General features: G+C 44.0%; 1 protein-coding gene across 2 annotated transcripts in view; it reads left to right on the top strand.

Annotated features, from left to right (window-relative positions):
- Positions 1-18,014, top strand: part of LOC135260053 (polypeptide N-acetylgalactosaminyltransferase-like 6) — a 142,019-nt gene that overhangs the window by 40,452 nt on the left and 83,553 nt on the right. For both annotated transcript variants that reach the window (XM_064345179.1, XM_064345180.1), the window contains 3 exons: positions 226-334; positions 7,326-7,464; positions 10,664-10,830. In XM_064345179.1, coding sequence (XP_064201249.1) covers positions 226-334; positions 7,326-7,464; positions 10,664-10,830 — 415 coding nt within the window. The remainder of the gene's footprint in view (positions 1-225; positions 335-7,325; positions 7,465-10,663; positions 10,831-18,014) is intronic.

Here is an 18,014-nt window from a genome sequence, read left to right as displayed (position 1 = left end):
TTTGATAAATGCACAGAGGAAAGCCTCGCTGTAGCCGTACATTCTGCTAGGATCCAGATGATAGTCGCTTCGGCTCCTGAGTGAACCCTGTGTGACAATGTGGATGTAATTATTTTTCCTTTATATCGTGGCTTTGGGAAATTGACCTTGGCGTTCCACCATTCATCTTTAGAGCAGAAGTTATGATAAAAACTTAATTTTTCTTCTTCTTCTTCCCTCCCTCAGGGATTTTCGTTCGGCCCCAGCGAAGGACACGTGGCCGCCTGGACGGACGGCCTGAGGAGAAGGGACTGGCACGACAGCGAGAGCATCAGACGGGAGGAAATGCGCGTGGGTACGTAAAAAAGAGAGAAATCCTCCCTCGCTCCAGCCCTCCACCCTCTGTTCCACACATTGGGCCTGAAACAAAAATTTTTTTCCCTCATTTTCAGCTTTTTTTAAGTCACATTTTGTCGCAGTTTGGAAACGACTCGTCGTGCTTACAAGCCCGCCTCACTGCCACAGTTCCCTCGGTGCTGGTCCAGTGTGTCAGTGTGTGTGTCCCCAGGTTCCGGCTATTTTTCGCTTTGTGCAGAGCTGGCCCAGCCAGACTGGCAAGTGGCCAATCAGTGAGAGAGGCCCTGTGTACTGAGGTGGGGAGAATCCTGTGGACTGAAACCTTCACCTCTCCAAGCCAATTACGCCCCCCTCCCACCCCCGCTGACTACCACAGTCGGGGTGGGGGGGGGGTGGTATTTTGGGTTCTAAGATGCGGGGTGCATCATTACGCTGAGACTTGGCAATTTAGCAGGACAAGCCGGTAGTGTAGTATAATGGGTAAGCTGGTCTTGTACCCAAAAGCTCACAGGTTTGATTCTCAGGTATGACCCTGCCGTTGTACCCTTGAGCTACTTAACCGGCATTGCTTTGGTATGTATCCAGCTGTATAAAATGGACGCCATGTAAGTGCCACATGAAATGTTGTGTAAGTCACTCTGGATAAGAGCGTCAGCTAAATGCCTGTAATGTAATGTACGGCGGACTCTCGAACATAAAATCTGCAATACTGTAAGTGGTCCAGACGCGTAAGTATCTTGAGTCGCCGGACCAGACGGCCATATACATGTCCTCCGACTAAATATTTATCCGCCTTATATTACCCCACTAAAGCCGAGCTCTGAGGACTGGGGAATAATTCCTGTGGCTTCTGAAGACGGGCGATACCGGTCCGCATCCCCTCCTCGGTGTCGCCGGGTAACGAGCGGGCCCGTTTTTTTGGATTTACGGCGCGCCTTTACGGTGCGCGGACGCGGCTCGCCCCTTCTGACATAGCTCAGGAGGTAAGATCGATTGTCTGGCAGTCGGAGGGTTGCCGGTTCAAACCCCGCCCTGGGCGTGTCGAAGTGTCCTTGAGCAAGACACCTAACCCCCAACTGCTCTGGCGAATGAGAGGCATCAATTGTAAAGCGCTTTGGATAAAAGCGCTATATAAATGCAGTCCATTTACCATTTACCATTTACCTTCTGGTTACGCTAAAACCCATCTCGCTCCGCGTGACCTTTCTGTGATTGGTGGTCGCCCGAGGCCTGTACAGGAAGAGGTTGCTGAGGCGGTAAATCAGTTAGAAGCAGGAGAGCCATTTGCGGATTTACAGGGTCATTCACGGCACATTTTACATATTAAGTAATGTATTAAGTCAGCTGTATAAAAGCGCATATTACACACACGTGTATTGATCTAATTGTTTGATTTATTGGGTGCTAAAACACACCCTGTTTGGGGCTAATCCGTTCATATAGGATCTGCCAGAGTTTTAATACGTGACACAGGCCACTGGCCCTTGTTTCCTGGTTGCTCGGGAACCTGATGTTGCTGCCATGTAGTCGCAATATTATGGCACTGACAAAACACATCTAGCAACATTGTGAGAACATTTCGCGTCTTCTGGGTTGCTTATATCGTCTGAAGAAAGTGATGTTAATTAAGGTGTTCAGGTACAGTGTTCCCTCACAGATAGCAACCCGGAACATTCTCAGAGGGGTTCTTCAATTTTTACGGCTTTTGGAACTAAATTAATTTTGAGAATCATTGCCAAGCTAAATTTTGAATTAAGTAATTATTCACATTTAATGACTGAAGGGACACGGACCGGACCCGTGGAGACTTCAGACTGCGCCGTGTGTCCCTGAACATGGCTGATTCAATGTAAATGATCTCCGCTGAGTCCTTTGGTGAATGACTCTGATGAAATTCAAGTCATTGTCATTATCATATTTTCAATGTCTGTTAGCGCTTGCAGTACCTGGATTAACTTTCCATTCCAGCAGTGATGTACGTATGCGGCTTTATACTGATAGCCATATTTGTAGAATTACAAAGCCATTAGGCTATATCATGGCTGATTAATAATCCTGCCGCTGTTCTTTCACACAGTGAAATACCGGAATCCATCATTAGAGGCAAGTTATAAGTGCTTCTTGAAAATAACAACATCCTATGGGATAGCCAGCATGGTTTTCGCAAGGGAAGGTCATTCCTGACAACCGTCTGGTATTCTTTGAGGAAGCTACCAAGTGTTTCGATTATAACAAGGCTTATGATATTATATACTTAGATTTCCGAAAGGCATTTGATAAGGTGCCACATGAGAAATATGAACACAACAGGAATTAGAGGAGGTATTTCAGAGTGGATTCAGAACTTGCTAGAATACAAAGAGTAGGAGGAATATTATCTGAGCAGGGAACTGTTGGAAGTGGAGTCCCACAAGGATCAGTGCTGGGACCGCTAATCTTCCTAATTTATGTCAATGACCTTGACGGGTAACGTGGAAAGTACATTAGTCAAATTTGCAGATGATACAAAACTGCTGGGATATATAGCTAAAAGTATTAATGCAAGGAAATAGCCTACTGATTGGAAATACTATAATTTATAATGTGAATTTGAATATTTACAGTACAAATATGGTGAGGATACTGAATGAGGTGCAAAAAGGGTGTCACTGTGTTATGAAGTTACACACAGAATTTAAATAAGAAGATAATGATAATGGGGTTGGAAGGCTTTAAACTTGAATGTTCCTCTTCTTGTAAATGATCAGTTTCATTATCCCCGGTCCTGAAAATATCGATAAAGTTATGCATCTATGCCAAATATAGTAATCTCACTGAACAGTTGTTATAATTGTCTGCTAATTTGTCAAACTGTCAATAATTGTGTTGTAAACAAGTCCCCTTGCCCTTACTTAAACAATTGATTTATTTAAGTAACTGATATTGAAAATGTAGATGGGCTGGAATATTTTATATTTTGTGTTTAATTCGCGCTTTTTTTGTTGAATATTAAACCAAGAAACAGCTGCTCAGTGGTGTGTGAGTGGGGGTGGGGGGGGGGGGTGGGGGGGGCAGTATAGTCATTTAATGATGGCTGTGTGTATGATTCTCTGAGCACATGAGAGATACAGACACAGCACAGCCTTATATTTTACCTAATGATTTGTATATTCAGGTTTGCAGGGTAGTTCTCAGAGCAGTGTGAAATAAATAGGCTATTTGTTGCTGTGTGTGGCCCTGTGTGCTGTGGCAGCGTTCCCCTCATTAGTTTTAATGGCAGATATCAATCAGAAAGAAAGAAACAAATCTTTTTTCATTATTTTTCTAAACTCCAAGCGACGCGCGATTTGTGGTCATGCCCAGTTTATTTTAAACCCAGTCGTTTCAAGCGACATGCATCTGTTAGAGATGGAATCAAATCTCAGTATTGAAGGCGGCTAAATTAGGATGCTGTGCCAGCAGTTTAACTAACAGGCTCCCCTACCTAAAGCCATCTATACTCGCATCATTAGAGAGGATAGACCAACATGCACAACAGGAGAAGATAGAATTGTTTTCTCCTAAACCCTGACACTCTTTAGTTGGCATAAGTATTTATTAAACGAAAAGAAATACTTTGAATCGGCTAACATTGTTAAAGCTAAACTTGACTTGCTATCTAGTGGCCCTTCAATCAAGTTATTGCTGTACACAATTCTGCATTTGCATGGATGTGTTTATTTCTGTGATATATGACTTGTTCTTTCCATGCACAAAATACTATTGATGTCACCAACTTCAGTTAAATTCAACTTGATTTGTATGGGGCTTTATACTGAGGCATTGTTACAAAGATGCTTTGGAGAGAAAACAGGAAAAAGTAAAATTGGGGAAGACTAAGTGCAAACCCACAAACAAGCAGCATTATTTTTATTTGGGGGGGAGGGAGTGTGTGCATTCTTTCTGTTATTTCAGTGGTTGCACACAGAGTAAGCATTTCTCAATAATTGTAGATTTTTTTTACAGTTAATATATTGGAACTGCTCATTCACCATGTTGTGTCTTTTCCTTAAAAAACTGTAAATAATTGATAAATTAGGGAAATGTTTCTAACATTATAGCTTTTTAATATGCATGCTGTGCACCACAGAACATTTCTCTTTGATGCTTGTAGCTTGTTAAATCGCAGCTCGTGAACCTCGTGTAACTGGATGGAATATTATTCAAATGAAGCCCAAGTTTAGGTTCTCTAGATTTCACCTTTCGGTTATTTATTTATTTATTTATTCATCCCCCCTCCCCCTAACCCTAACCCCAAACCCTAACCCTAACCCTAACCCTAACCCCAAACCCTAACCCTAGCTCTAACCCTAACCCTAACCCTAACTGTAACGCTAATCCTAACCCTAGCCCTAACCCTAACCCTAACCCTAACCCTAGCTCTAACCCTAACACTAACCCTAGCTCTAACCCTAACCCTAGCCCTAGCCCTAACCCTAACCCTAACCCTAACCCTAGCTCTAACCCTAACCCTAACCCTAACCCTAGCCCTAACCCTAACCCTAACTGTAACGCTAACCCTAACCCTAGCCCTAACCCTAACCCTAACCCTAACTGTAACGCTAATCCTAACCCTAGCTCTAACCCTAACCCTAACCCTAGCTGTAACCCTAACCCTAGCTGTTTCTCTAGTGTGCAGCTTGCGCTGTTCTCTTCGATGTGTCTCTCTCTCTGCGTGTGCACTCTTGTGCACGGTCAGGCAGCAGTGATTCAGAGGAAACGGAACGTGCTAAATTCTTTGAAGGGTTTGTTAATAAAACAACAAACAGAATAGTGTCAGACTGTGGCCGGATTCTTGTCTGTCAAAAATAGCCCACCCCCCCAACCTCCTCCACCCTCTCACCCTCATCAGCAATTCACAGGAAGTAGTTTTTTTTGTAAAACAGGGCTCTAGTACTGGATGGCCAGTGTGCATGATGGCTTTTGGCGTTTGCCAAAAAAAAAGGGGGGATTGGCATTTGCTTTTAATTGCGAATCTGCATCAGGAACAAATTTTGCTTGCTTGAATCCAGGCCAGAGAGAGAATGAACATCCTACATTAATCCAACGTTTGCCCTTAACCATGCCTTACAATGGAACACATTTTTTTTTCTTCGTTAAAACAGTTTGGAAAGTCAACAGACTGTTTTTGTGAAGTGTGCTGGATATTGTTTTGAGTGTTTCAGCACTTAAGAGCTCAATGCTAAGCAAAATGTCCAGTGTTAATTCAGCTCTAACATGCAACATTTGGTCCCACTCTGGGCCAGAGTTGCTGCAGGCAATTTGGCTCTCCATGCTTGTTGTAGAACTAGCTACAGAAGATACGAAATAAAAGAACCTCTGAAGAAACACGCAGAATTATGAGGTTCACATCTTTATGGCTAATCCATGAAAAAATGCATTTTATATGCACACGCAATTCATTTTTTTTTCCCACTGAAATGCACTGCTGGTTTAGCATTTCTGAATACTCACAGGAGTACTCACACAGCCACTGACTCAGTACAGATGCTAGTGCTAATGCGACTGGTTCTCGCCGGTATATCAAAACGGACGGGTTTGTATCCTGCGAGCGTCGGCTGCACGCACAGCTGTCGCTAACGGCCGAAGTGCCGCCGCCGGTCCCCGCCGCCGCTTCTGATTGGCGGCTTTAGCGACACGGGGAATGTCTTTTTCCTGCGCGCTGAGGCGTAGCTTTGAGTTACGACGGGCGGCATCGCTGCTGAGTGGCAGTAATGTGCGCTGCCTAACGTCTGCCAGTAACTCAGCCGCTGACACGAGGTCCGGCGGTGAACGTGGGCCTTGGGTTTTTAAGTCTGAGGTGTGTACTGCCTTTATCAGGAGATGAAGGTCAGAGGGGGTTTTTTTATTTATTTTTTTACATGCAGGCTATTTTCATAATGTCATCACTTCAGAAATATGCTTTAAATGTGTGTGCACTCAGTGCTGTAGATGTAATTCTATGCCTTCTCTGGTGTCTGTCATATGTATGGTTGTTGCTAAGTGTACTGCTTGTGTCATTTTCCAATTAAGTGATCATTTTTATTTGATAGAAAAAGACCAAGGTGATAGTGATGTTAGCTCAACAAAAAATGCTTTCAATGTTCAGAAAAGGCAAATTACTCACGTGTTCAAAGCACTGTCTAGCCTATATGTCATTAATTAAAACTTGCTAAGTATAGGCCTGCCCGTTTAAAGAATTTATATCTGAATGAGGCCTGCTTACAACAGACAATATTGGCTATCTTAGCTCACACAAATTAAACAAGCTCTATTCCAAAGCAACGCTATCCAGTGTTTCCTAAATTATTTTATGTAACATGGGCCAGTTTTTTCCATCTTACCAACTGAAGAGAATGTGGTCATTCAAAGTTAGTGTCACATCATAGTGACAAACAACAAAAATTGCCTCATGGAAGATGTCATCGTTTAAATAAACAGTTTAAACAGCTGATGAGCTGGTTTCAAACAGCCTTGTTTTTAAACCAGTCCATAATTACATCCCTTAGTTATTTAATGTGGAAGAAAAAAAAAGAAAAAGAAATCACTTTATTTGTAAATCAATGTTAAGGGAGGCTGTTGTGCACTTCCAAACAATCAAACCTGAAGTAGCCGAAAATTGAAATTGATTCAGGTCAGTGTTCAATATGAGATAAAATTTCATTCAAGTTCAAAATGGCGGACTTGGGCATAACAAAATGACATTCTTTAGTTCACTTATTCCTAATGCAGTTGAATGAAGTGATTCATGGTTCATTGTCAAGTGGCATGTTTATCAGTTGAGACACTGGGATCAAAGTCTGTTATAAAATATTTCATTTCTGTCTCAAGAACTGTTTCATACTTTTAAAAAAGATCACTTTGAAGGAACATACCTCCACTTGAAATTGATGAAATTCTGTGATCCCCTTCATTCCTTTGTCATACAGTATAATGCATCCCACCAAAAAAAAAACAAAGAGAACAGAATTTCCACCTGTTTGTCTTTTAAGGTAAAGGTGAACAAGGAAAGCCGTACCCGCTCAGCGAGGACGAGTGCGACGACTCTGCGTACAAGGAGAACGGCTTCAACATCTACGTCAGCGACAACATCGCCCTGGACCGGTCCCTGCCCGACATCCGGCACCCGAAGTGAGCTCGTCGCAAAAAACCGTCTGCTCCTGGGGTTTCAGGTTGTGTGTGTGTGTGTGTGTGTGTGTGTAAGGGTGAACCCGGCGGCCATTTTTAACGGCCGCCGGACCGGCTGCGTGACGGGACCCGTACCCGTAATGAATACCGACAATAATGGAAATTAAAATGTCCGCCGTAAATCCGTAGCGTTCCTGTGTTGATTTATGCGCCGGGCGGGCGACAGGGCTCTGTACGGGGAGCACGGGCGCCACGCGCTCCTCTGCGCTCCAGATCAAAGGTGCTGGGTCTAATTGGCGCCGCTGCTTGATCCGCTGCATTAAAGGCAATTAGGGATGTTGCGTGGAATTTTCCTGATGGGGCCTTTGATAGACTGACGCCGAATTATTCTCACGTGAAGGAGCTGCGGAGTGCGAATTGATTGTTTGATGGAGTGCTGCTCCCGAACCATGCCATCAACTTCTCTTACAAAACCTTTTTTTTTTTTTTTTTTTTTTTAAGATTTCTTTAATACGTTTTCAAATGAGTTGAAAATTATTTAATGTTACGGTAGAGAAGAACCGTGGTCTGGGTTACAACAGATGAAACAGAAGACAATTTTCCATGCATCACAAATGGATAAGAAGAGAGAGAGAGAGGACGAGAGAGAGAGAGGACGAGAGAGACAGACAGACAGACAGACAGACAGACTCAATTTGCAGCAATGATCTGGTTTGTAAAATTTTAAATACCAACCTTATTCAAATTTGCATAGTGCTCTTGACATTGTTCTTGTCATTTGCCATTTTCTGTCTATGACATTGTTTTGCACGTATATAATTATCGCTGAGCACATTCACTCCACCTTATCAAGGGGACTAGGGGGTCATTATCAAGATGAAATGCTGCAATTATTCCTACAGAATAATGATTTTGAAATATGCATATAAGACCTATATAGTGACACGCACACCTTTCAAGGTACTGGTCGTAATATACAATCAGGAATGTGTCCTGAACACATCAAGCGTGTATGTGGGTCTCTCCAATTCACCCACACACACACACACACACACAAACACACTCACACTCACACACACTCATAAACTCTCTCTCACACACACTCATAAACTCTCTCTCTCGCACGCACACACTTTTTCTCTCACACACACACACACACACACACACACACACGTACACACACTTGTGGTTGTAATATAACCTGATTGCTATTGTCACAGCACTTGTTCCAGAAAATACAAAAAAACAAGAGAGTAACAGAGGAGAGCAGTTTGAGGCCTGATTGTTTCTCTTAAGTGCTGCAGGCTGGTGTTACCCCTTGCTGAAATTTACTTGTGTTTATTATGCCTTACCCAGGGTCCTTTTCCTTTCTTGTTACTAAAAACATCAGATTTAATGGCGGGCAGCTTTGTTCTCGTTTAATGGTTTATAAATGCTCCTGGTGTTCCGTGCCCAATCAGAAACGCTGCTTGTAAGGAGTGCCTGAATCCGAGACTCAGCACGAACTGGCCCGGCGGTTTGAAGCCAGGAAGTGGCAGCTGATTAGTGAATCACAGTTTTTTTCAGGTCTGAGAACGGAAAGACATTCATTTCAATGTATGTGTGCTGGTGTGTCAGGCCTCAGGTATACTCTTAAAAAAGCCATCCAATGGTACAGTAACAGTGCAGTGAGAAGAGAGAAGGTTAATACAACAGGACACATTACAGGAAGCTGTTATTAGTTATACTCTTCTCATGTTGTACAGTTTTAATCAGTAAATGTTTTATCAGGATTTGGAAAATTTCACGTGGAATTAAAAACTCATAATTCACAGTTCATAATTTGCAGTTCACTTGATCTTCATCGCGGGATATAGCCGTTGCTGTATGATATTTACACATAAAAAAGTTCCAGAGTGATGGATAAATGTCAGAGCAAGACAAAAACAGCCATAGGCCAAATTCCCATGAGCCTTTGCAGCCAGCATGAAGGGACGGCCAAAATGGCTGAAAAGGATGCTTCTGGTATGGATGTAGAGAAGTAAGCGGAGCACGGCAGTTTCAAACCTTTGTTTGACTTACATTATTGTGGACCTCACAAGCAGAGTGATTTTAGTGAGCAATTACCTTCCGTACACATCTGTGGAGAAATGACTCATCAAGAGGTTCTACAATGCGGTGTGCGTAAGTTCCTGCAGAAAGACCCCCTTTCATTTGCCTGCCTGGCTTAATGTGTAATCAGAATTCAGAAGCATGAACCGCAACAGCTTTATCCACTGGTACTTTGTCTTAGCTTTCAAATCAAATTTCTCCCAGATCAGAAAGGGGAAATTGGCCACATGAACTCCTCAAAACAAAGAACAAAATGCATGTAGGACACGGAGAAAATCCTTTTTTTGACAATTGGGTGGTTTGAAAAGCTTGAATAAGAACACACTTTAAGCCTCCTATTGAAGTACAAAATAGAATTTTTGTATCTTTTATAAACCTATTTAAGAGACCCATGGTTTCTGCCATTTTGTAACATCTGGAGTGTTCTCTGAAATAATAAAAAATAAATTATAAATCATATTTATGCTAAATTGTAAGGTATTATAAACAGTTGCTCATATCAGAGAAGTGCACAGATGTTTTTCCCTATGGCAATTGGGTGAGGAGTTCACATCACTACTTTTACTTAAATTTGAGTTACACGATTATGCCACCTTTTCTAGGTTTTCACAGTGTTATGTTACTGTAATTATGATTTAATAGTTGTCCCATTTATGTTTCTCCAACTCTTGAATTCCCCCTGAAGTTTAAGGGTTACCAGACTTTTGCTGTTAGGGCCCTGGTGCTTTGGAGAGCCTGCATGGGGATATCAGACTGGCCACCTCTGTGTCCTTTTTTAAATCACTTCTTAAAACATCCTTTTATCGGAAGGCATTCCTTTAGTCTTTGACAAGTTTATTCCTGTTTTATGCTGCTTCTAGATTGCCTTCCATTCTCTATTTTTAAATGTATTCCGTTGTGCTTTTCATTCTATTAATCTTTTGTATTTCATGTCATTATTTTTATTTTTATTCCTGTGTAAAGCACTTTTTGTAACTCTGTTTTTAAAAAGTGCTGTATAAATAATGATTATAGTGGTGGGATTGAATGCAGACTGTAAATCAGGGCTAAATCAGAATCAAGTAGCTGGTCACAGAATGTGCACCTTCACTGGTATTTCATTCTCAAACAGCTGCAAGCAGAAGCTCTACCTGGAGAACCTGCCCAACACCAGCATCATCATTCCATTCCACAACGAAGGCTGGTCGTCTCTCCTGAGGACCATACACAGCATCGTCAACCGCACGCCCGACCACCTGATCGCCGAGATCATCCTCGTGGACGACTTCAGCGACAGAGGTACACGCCACACGCGGAGCCTGGGCTCCTGCCCCCCCCCCCCCGTACTGAGGTTTTCGGCTCTGTCCCGACACGTCACCCCCCCCCCCCCCCCTTTGCTCTCCTGTGCCTAGCCTCTCCTCTGTGTCCTTGTGTTATTGAGCCTGACATGGCCGTCCATTTCTCTGCCGGCTTCTTCCTTTGCGTCGGTGCAAACTCTTCCTCCTGGCCCCGGGGGAACTCAAAATGGCCGCCGGTTGGACTGTACTGTACATATTTATTTCCTTTGCCAATGGCAGCAGTCAATCGGCGATTGCTTTCTCAGTTTCCTTCCCCCCGCGCTGCTTAATCTAATCTCTGAACAAGTCGTAGGCCAACATACTTTGGGCCGCGGGAGTCCCCTGTTAACCGGCTTCTGCTTGCATTATTAAACTCCTGCCAACAGCTGATTTATGTTTCCTGTTTTTGTAGCATTTCATTTTGAGTTTATGGAAGTTCCTGTGTCTGTCTGTCTTTCTATCCTCTTTATCAGGGTTTTCAGCAACAGAATTAGATGGTGAGCTATGTGCTTCTGTCACCTGGGTCATGGTAGGATGAGTATATGTTGTGCGCACCTTATGTGCAAGTGTAAATTGGTAGTTAAGCTTAGCGTGAGCTATTTACTGACGGAGTTAGCGCTACACCTTAGCTGCTACTGTAAATCACCCGTCCTCTCAAAGGTGAGCGCTCTGAGAAACCAGTATGTAACATTTCCAAAAGGCAACTGGCAAAATGTAAAGGGTGTTGTGTAAAACCTGTGTCACCAGGTTTACTGTATCCCACAAAAAGAAAAAGAAAAGCTCTTATCAAAAGGTAATTTGTTTGTTTTTTTTCCTTTTCTTGAAGAGGCACATCGCACAATGTGTGTTGTACGTAACCGTAAATAACAGGCCAATGCCCTGCACTTACCCAGTGAGGGGCTATAAGATGGCTTTGAGCTTCGGTAGAAAATAAGAAAGAAAGAAAAAACTCTCCGAAATTGTTTTTTTTATTTTGCTCCGTGTCCGTGTTTTCCCACAGTTGGAAGCTGCAGAGACGCGGTTTGAGTGGACAGGCGGCCAATTTGGATGAGTCCGCACGCGACTGTTGTGGAAGCAGCCCGGGCGCTGGCTGTGTATGAGTGAGGTGGACGCTTTGTGGTGTGTGTCCCCCCAATTGGCCGTCTGATGTGAGCATCCAGATGGTCACAGCTGGTGCTGCGTTGCACAACCGAGTGTTCCTGCCCAATACATCAGGCCCTCCGTGACAGCGATCTGTTTGTGTTCATGCCAGGAGTTGTCTTTATAACGAGGACAGTGAGGTTGTTCTTTTTAATTTTTTCAAAATAGAATTTGGTCTGCCACCTTTTTTGACCTTGCCAACCCACTGAAAAAGACAAAAAATGGTGGGTGTTTTTCTCCCCCCGCTTTAACTCCAGTTGCCGAGTAATTGACAGTCCACCTCTTTACTGCTGCCAGGCCTGATCGGACCTGAAGTGCAATTCAAAATGCGTGATGAAAGTGCCTATGTGGCTATAATTAACACCTCCGTTTTTCCCTCAACAATGTGAATTTCATTGATGTCACAGATTCTTCTTCCGAGAAAGGTAATGGTAAAAATATTTTGGTGTTATATGTCTTTCAAATAGTTTCTGACAACATATGTGCTGAGGGGGGGGCAAACAAGTTGCAAAACAGTTGCAGGACGAAGATGAAGTACCTGAAGACACAGTACTGGAGTGTGGTCAACATGGCCGCCAAAAACAGGCATACCTATCAAAATAACACGAACCCCGCTTTCTTTTGTGTGCCACTGTGTGCGTGATCGAGGAAGGGGCGCGATTGGGGTTCCCAGTACATGCGTACACACACATGCACCCTCCGCTCAGCCAAAATCTGTACCGTGTATATAGTTATTCACCCGAACTGAGTGGTTACTCCCAAAAACCGGCAGTGGGTACGACGTAGGCCTGTGAGGACCGTTGCCCGGGTTACCGTCGAGGGCGTTTTTTTAAAAATAAGTTGTGTTTGGATCTGTGGGGGAGAGCGAAGGTCTTTGGGAGATGGGCGTCATTCTCCGGGAAGCCGAGCCCGTGACATTAAGGAAGAGACGGCTGTGAAATGCCGCACGGCGAACTGAAATGACCTCATTACTCTTCAGGAGCGCCAAGATCCGGGCGGCGGCGAGCCAGGAAGTTAAATGGAGGTGTTGGGGGGGTGGGGGGGGGGGGGTTCGGCCGTAGCTCACTGTTCGAGACGGGTGGGCTGCGTTTCGACGGGTCGTGATCCGGATCCGTGGAATACGCAGAGTGACTTCCTGTGCTTCTGACGGGACGCAGTTACGCCAGACTTCACTGAGCGCGTGGACGTGGGCGAATGATACCCAAGGGAGACTCAGGAGTCAGAGTATCATTAGAGATGTACAGTACAGTTGGGTGAAGAACCTTTTTCGCAAGGATTACCGCACATTGATAGCAAGAAGGGTGCGAATTTTCACTGTTAACACCAAGTATTCTTTGAGAGAACAGAATACTCTTGCACAAAATTATTATTTTTTTTTTTTTGGTTTGGAGTCTTGGGATTCATTATCCTGGTCCGTTGGCACCCGTGAAATGCTGGTGTTCTGCGGCAGTTGTGCGTGGAGCCCGGAACGAGGGCTCAGATTTTCCCCCGTGAGCTGTGGCTCCGCTCGCAGATCGTGTCAGATTCGCAATTATGCCGCGGCCTCCTGTACACAGCTGGGCGAGCAGCAGTTTGCGCCCAGTCACTGTGACGAGCCATTACCCGGCCCTGTCCTGCCGCAGACTGCCCCCCCCCCGTCCCCCCCTTCCCAACCCCCACCCCTCGCCCCCCGTAGCATTAAGGAAGCCTCTAAATGAACCGTAAGAATTCCACTTTCGGCTCTCCTTCGCGGTGACATTTTAGGAGGCGCATCGGGGGAGCCCCGCTAAAGCATGGCAGGGGCCCCGTCGCGTTTATTAGGGTACGGGAAAGAGACCGAAAAGGTTGAGTCCCCGTGACGGCTGGCAGTAGGGTAGCGGGAAGATGTCGTCCTCCCGGCCCCCAGGGGGCGCTCTGCCGAAGGTGAGCCCTCCAGGAAGGGGGGCGGATGAGAGAAATTGACGCCGCCGCTGCTGCTGCGCCAACACTTTCTCCGCTCGGCCTTATCGCCATGGGAACGGCGAACGCGGCTTTTCGGAGGATAAATCGGGCCTTCCCGATTCGGACGATGCCACTGTTGCCGTTCCCTCGGCTTGCATTGGGCTGTGGCCAGTTTGGCTGCTGCCCGGTTGGTTGTAGAACCTCTGGGAGTCCTGATAAATATGATATGGCACAGGTATGGATAAAAAAAAAATGGGTTTGAGGTGTTTCTAAAATGAGGCTTTGTTGTTTCATGTGTGCTGAGTTTCATTAAATTAGAAATAAATTAGACAAGAAAAGAAAAGACTTGGTGACTTATTAATGCAATAAACAAGGTTTTGGATGTATGTGGAGTAGAGGAAGAGGCAGTGGTGGTGAGCTGTTCAGTTACCCACACAAGGCCTAATGTTCCCCACACTGACTTCTGTGAATCTGGCTGTGACAGGACACTTCTAACAGTGATTGAGTTTTCCAATGATCCTTTCCAGAGCTTTCAGTTCATTGTTTCAATGAACCTAAAAATTGACGTCAGTGTCTGCAATCATGCTAATATCGATTCAGGCTTGATTTTGGTCATGAACACGTACCCACACACATAGCTTCAAATTGTAACTTTAAAAGTAGCCCACAGAAGATTCCTCTGTCTGAATTATGGTAGCATTCAGCATAGGTACAGCATGTACCATGAGTTTGGTTATTATACTGACGTCCTCAGCACTACCACTTGCAGTAACCTGACCAACCTCCTGTTTATTTAAAACCCACTTTCAAATCTTGTTTATCAACAGGGATTTTCACTCCCGTGATTCACGCTGCAATTTCCATGCGGCGAACGAAATTTGCCTGAAATACTGCTATCATCTAAGCACAGAGCAAAATCAAGGCGACTGAAAAATCCATGATATAATGGCTTGAGCATTCCTTAAGGCGTTTAATTTTACCACAGCATGCTGGACTGAAGATAAGATTTCGGAATTTACCATCATTTTTTTTCTGCTCCGGACTCAAAGCAGTTCATTTACTTGAGATGAGTTACATAAACAGATTTTATGTATTTTTGTGTGTGCACCTGAAGTGAGCAGTTTTGTGTCTGTACTCCCGATGTTAACGTATGACCTTCAGTAAACTCAGTATTTTAGTGCTTCAAGCTTTTTGCTGCTGGGGGGGCAGGGGAATAAAATAAAAACAATAAATAAATTAATACTTAAAAATAAAAAATTTGCTTTCTAGGTTCTGCAATGCTGGTGCATCTTTCAGCTGCATGTGGAGTGGTATCCATTTCTAATCAGTTGTCACATATGCAACTGCAGCATAATGGGCAGGTTTATGATTGGTATATGAAACTGGCCCATGCAAATATAATGTGATATAGCTCAAATAGGCAATGTGATGGAGGAGGGGGGGAGGGGTTGGTGGATATTATGCTGCCAACACAGTACACAAATTGTCCTCTAAGCAGTGTGTGTGTGTGCATGTGTGAGTGAGTGTGTGTGTGTTTCTGTGGTTCCGTACAGTATGTATGTGCGTGTGCATGTAGGTGGGTGGATGTATACACGCGTGTTTATAATTGGTTTTCCTGCTTAATGTACTGACACCGCGCTACATGCACATGCTATATTTTCACTGGCGTGCTCGATATGCCAAGCAGAAACGTTTTGATGACATAATCTCACGCAGGCAGTCGTTCCAGAGGCAGAGGGGTGTGCTCCACAGTGGTATTTTGAAACCTGCGTGCAGATGCACACAAATTTAGAAAAGGTCTCGGCAGGCTGTTGTGAAATCACACCTCGTAAGAGTCTGTCACTGTAATACTCAAAATAAAACGACTGTCAGGCACCGACGACATTTTCTACATCAGCCCTGATTCCTGTGTGAAACAGTACAGTATAGTATAGTATAGAGAGTATGGTATAGTATAGTATAGGGAGTATAATATAGTAGTATACAGAATAGTCAAACTCCTCTTTTACCCAGTGTTCACTCATTTTTCCTCCTTAATGTATGCTAGTATAGAGAGTATAGTATAGTATAGGGAGTATAGTATAGTATAGTATAGAGAGGATAGTATAGTATAGGGAGTATAGTATAGTAGTGTATAGAATAGTCAAACTCCTCTTTTACCCAGTGTTCACTCATTTTTCCTCCTTAATGAATGCTGGCTTCTGGTGTGAAAGTTACTGTGGTCTGTGAATTTAAATATTTAATTTAAATTAGGCCCTGTTAAAATCAGCAGCATCCGAGAGAGAGAGAGGGAGTAGGGTGAGAGAAAGAGAGAGAGAGTGGGGCGAGAGAGTGTGGGGGGGAGGGAGAGGGATAGAGAAGGGAAGAGAGAGAGTGGGGGGAGGGAGAGGGAGGGAGAAGGTGAGAGGGAGAGAAAGAGAGATAAGGCACCCTTGGGTTTCTGCTGTCTTTGCAAAGCTGTGGAGACTGCCACTTGTTTTCCTGAATGGATGGAGATCGGATTGATTAGAGGACGTAAAAGAGCGAGTGATGCCGGCTTTGTCACCGCCCTCACCTTGTGACCCGCCGCCGTGGCCGTGGAAGTTAAAGCAAAAATCAATCCTTCACATGTTACAGATCTTGTCAATAGGCAAAAGAGCCTGACCTTTCTATTAATGAGCAGTGAGTCATTTCAGTCGGCTGCTCATCAGAAAGCGAGTAGGTAGAGCAGAACTCCAAAACACCGGGAATTTAAAGCAGCGCAGATTTAAAAATGGCAAATAATGAAATTTTTTTATGCTCATACCTTATATTTTGTACTCATTTAGAACTAATGCATCCAAGCAATAAACGGAAGTGTTTACAAGAACGAATTAATGGTCCCTATCAATTACATCGGTAGCTGGCCAAATGAACAATAAATGAGCAAGAAAAATAATAAGGCCCAGTTATTACTCTGGCTAATCCTATGATCGTCAACAATGATAGAATATTTTTTTTTAAAAACACCAATTTTTATCATTCCCTGGCGTTGTGCGGCTAGTTTCAGCCCTGGGCTTGAACTGAGCGGTCCACGAGGACGTCTTCGCGCTGCCCCGCGGGAAACGAAAGCGTGACTGTTTCTCCGCAGTCCGTCGGATGTTTGCTGATGAAAGTCCCGCTCGCCTCCGCGGTTTGATAATTACGTTATCGGTGCTCTTGACGGCGAGCGTTCGAGGCTGAGTGCCGCTATTCGTGTGTCCCCTTAATGCGGCGGGAATAAACGGCAAGGGCTCGAGTGCTCTTGTGCCCGTTCCTTTACCCGCCCGTGTCTCCTTCCTGCTTCTGCATTCATAACTGCCGGATATACGTCCAATATTAGCAATGTAATATTAGCAATATTTTTTTATTTATTTATTTTTTTTTTAAACTGTTAATGTTACCCACACTCACTCTCTTCGGCAATGCAGACTGTGATGCTGGATGCCAGAGAGAGTGAGTTTGGGGAACATTTGGATTTTTATTTAAGCTCTCAAAGGAAAAGAGGCTCATTCATTAATTTGGCAAGTCTGAAGTTTTTGTTTCAGAAGAAGTAAAGCAACAATGCTCAAAAAAACCTTGAAAGCCCGTTTTTTTTTCCGCCTGAATTAATTAAAAGCACTGCCATTCACACAATGAAAAAAGCAGCTTTTGATGACATAACCGTGCATAAGTACTCACTCCACTTGCTGAGATGTCCTCACAGTGGTAGTTTGAGATCTGGCGAAGGCTGTAAAGATTCACACACACATTTTTATAAAAGCACTGAAGAATGGTCATCAATCATAAAAGATTTCTGACCTCAAAGTTGCACATATGACGCACGCACACACACACATTCTCTCTCTCTCTTTCTCTCTCTCTCACACACACACACTCACTCACCTCTGCTTTATTTGTTAGAGTTATTGAACAGAGATTTGGCAGACTGACATTTGCAGACAACCCCTCACACCTTTACCTTAACCTGCTATGCAGATTTATCCTGCAGTTATGAATAGCCATGTTCCTCCTTCCCCTCCTGTCCTCTGTCCCTGGAAATCGCTGCCTTGCTGGGGCTTTATTTGACATTTATGCTGCAGTCCTTTT

Source organism: Anguilla rostrata, chromosome 7 (genome assembly GCF_018555375.3).
Source record: "Anguilla rostrata isolate EN2019 chromosome 7, ASM1855537v3, whole genome shotgun sequence".
Lineage (NCBI taxonomy): Eukaryota > Metazoa > Chordata > Actinopteri > Anguilliformes > Anguillidae > Anguilla > Anguilla rostrata.
The sequence above is the reverse complement of the archived record's forward strand: the minus strand, read 5'-3'. Positions and strand labels throughout refer to the sequence as shown.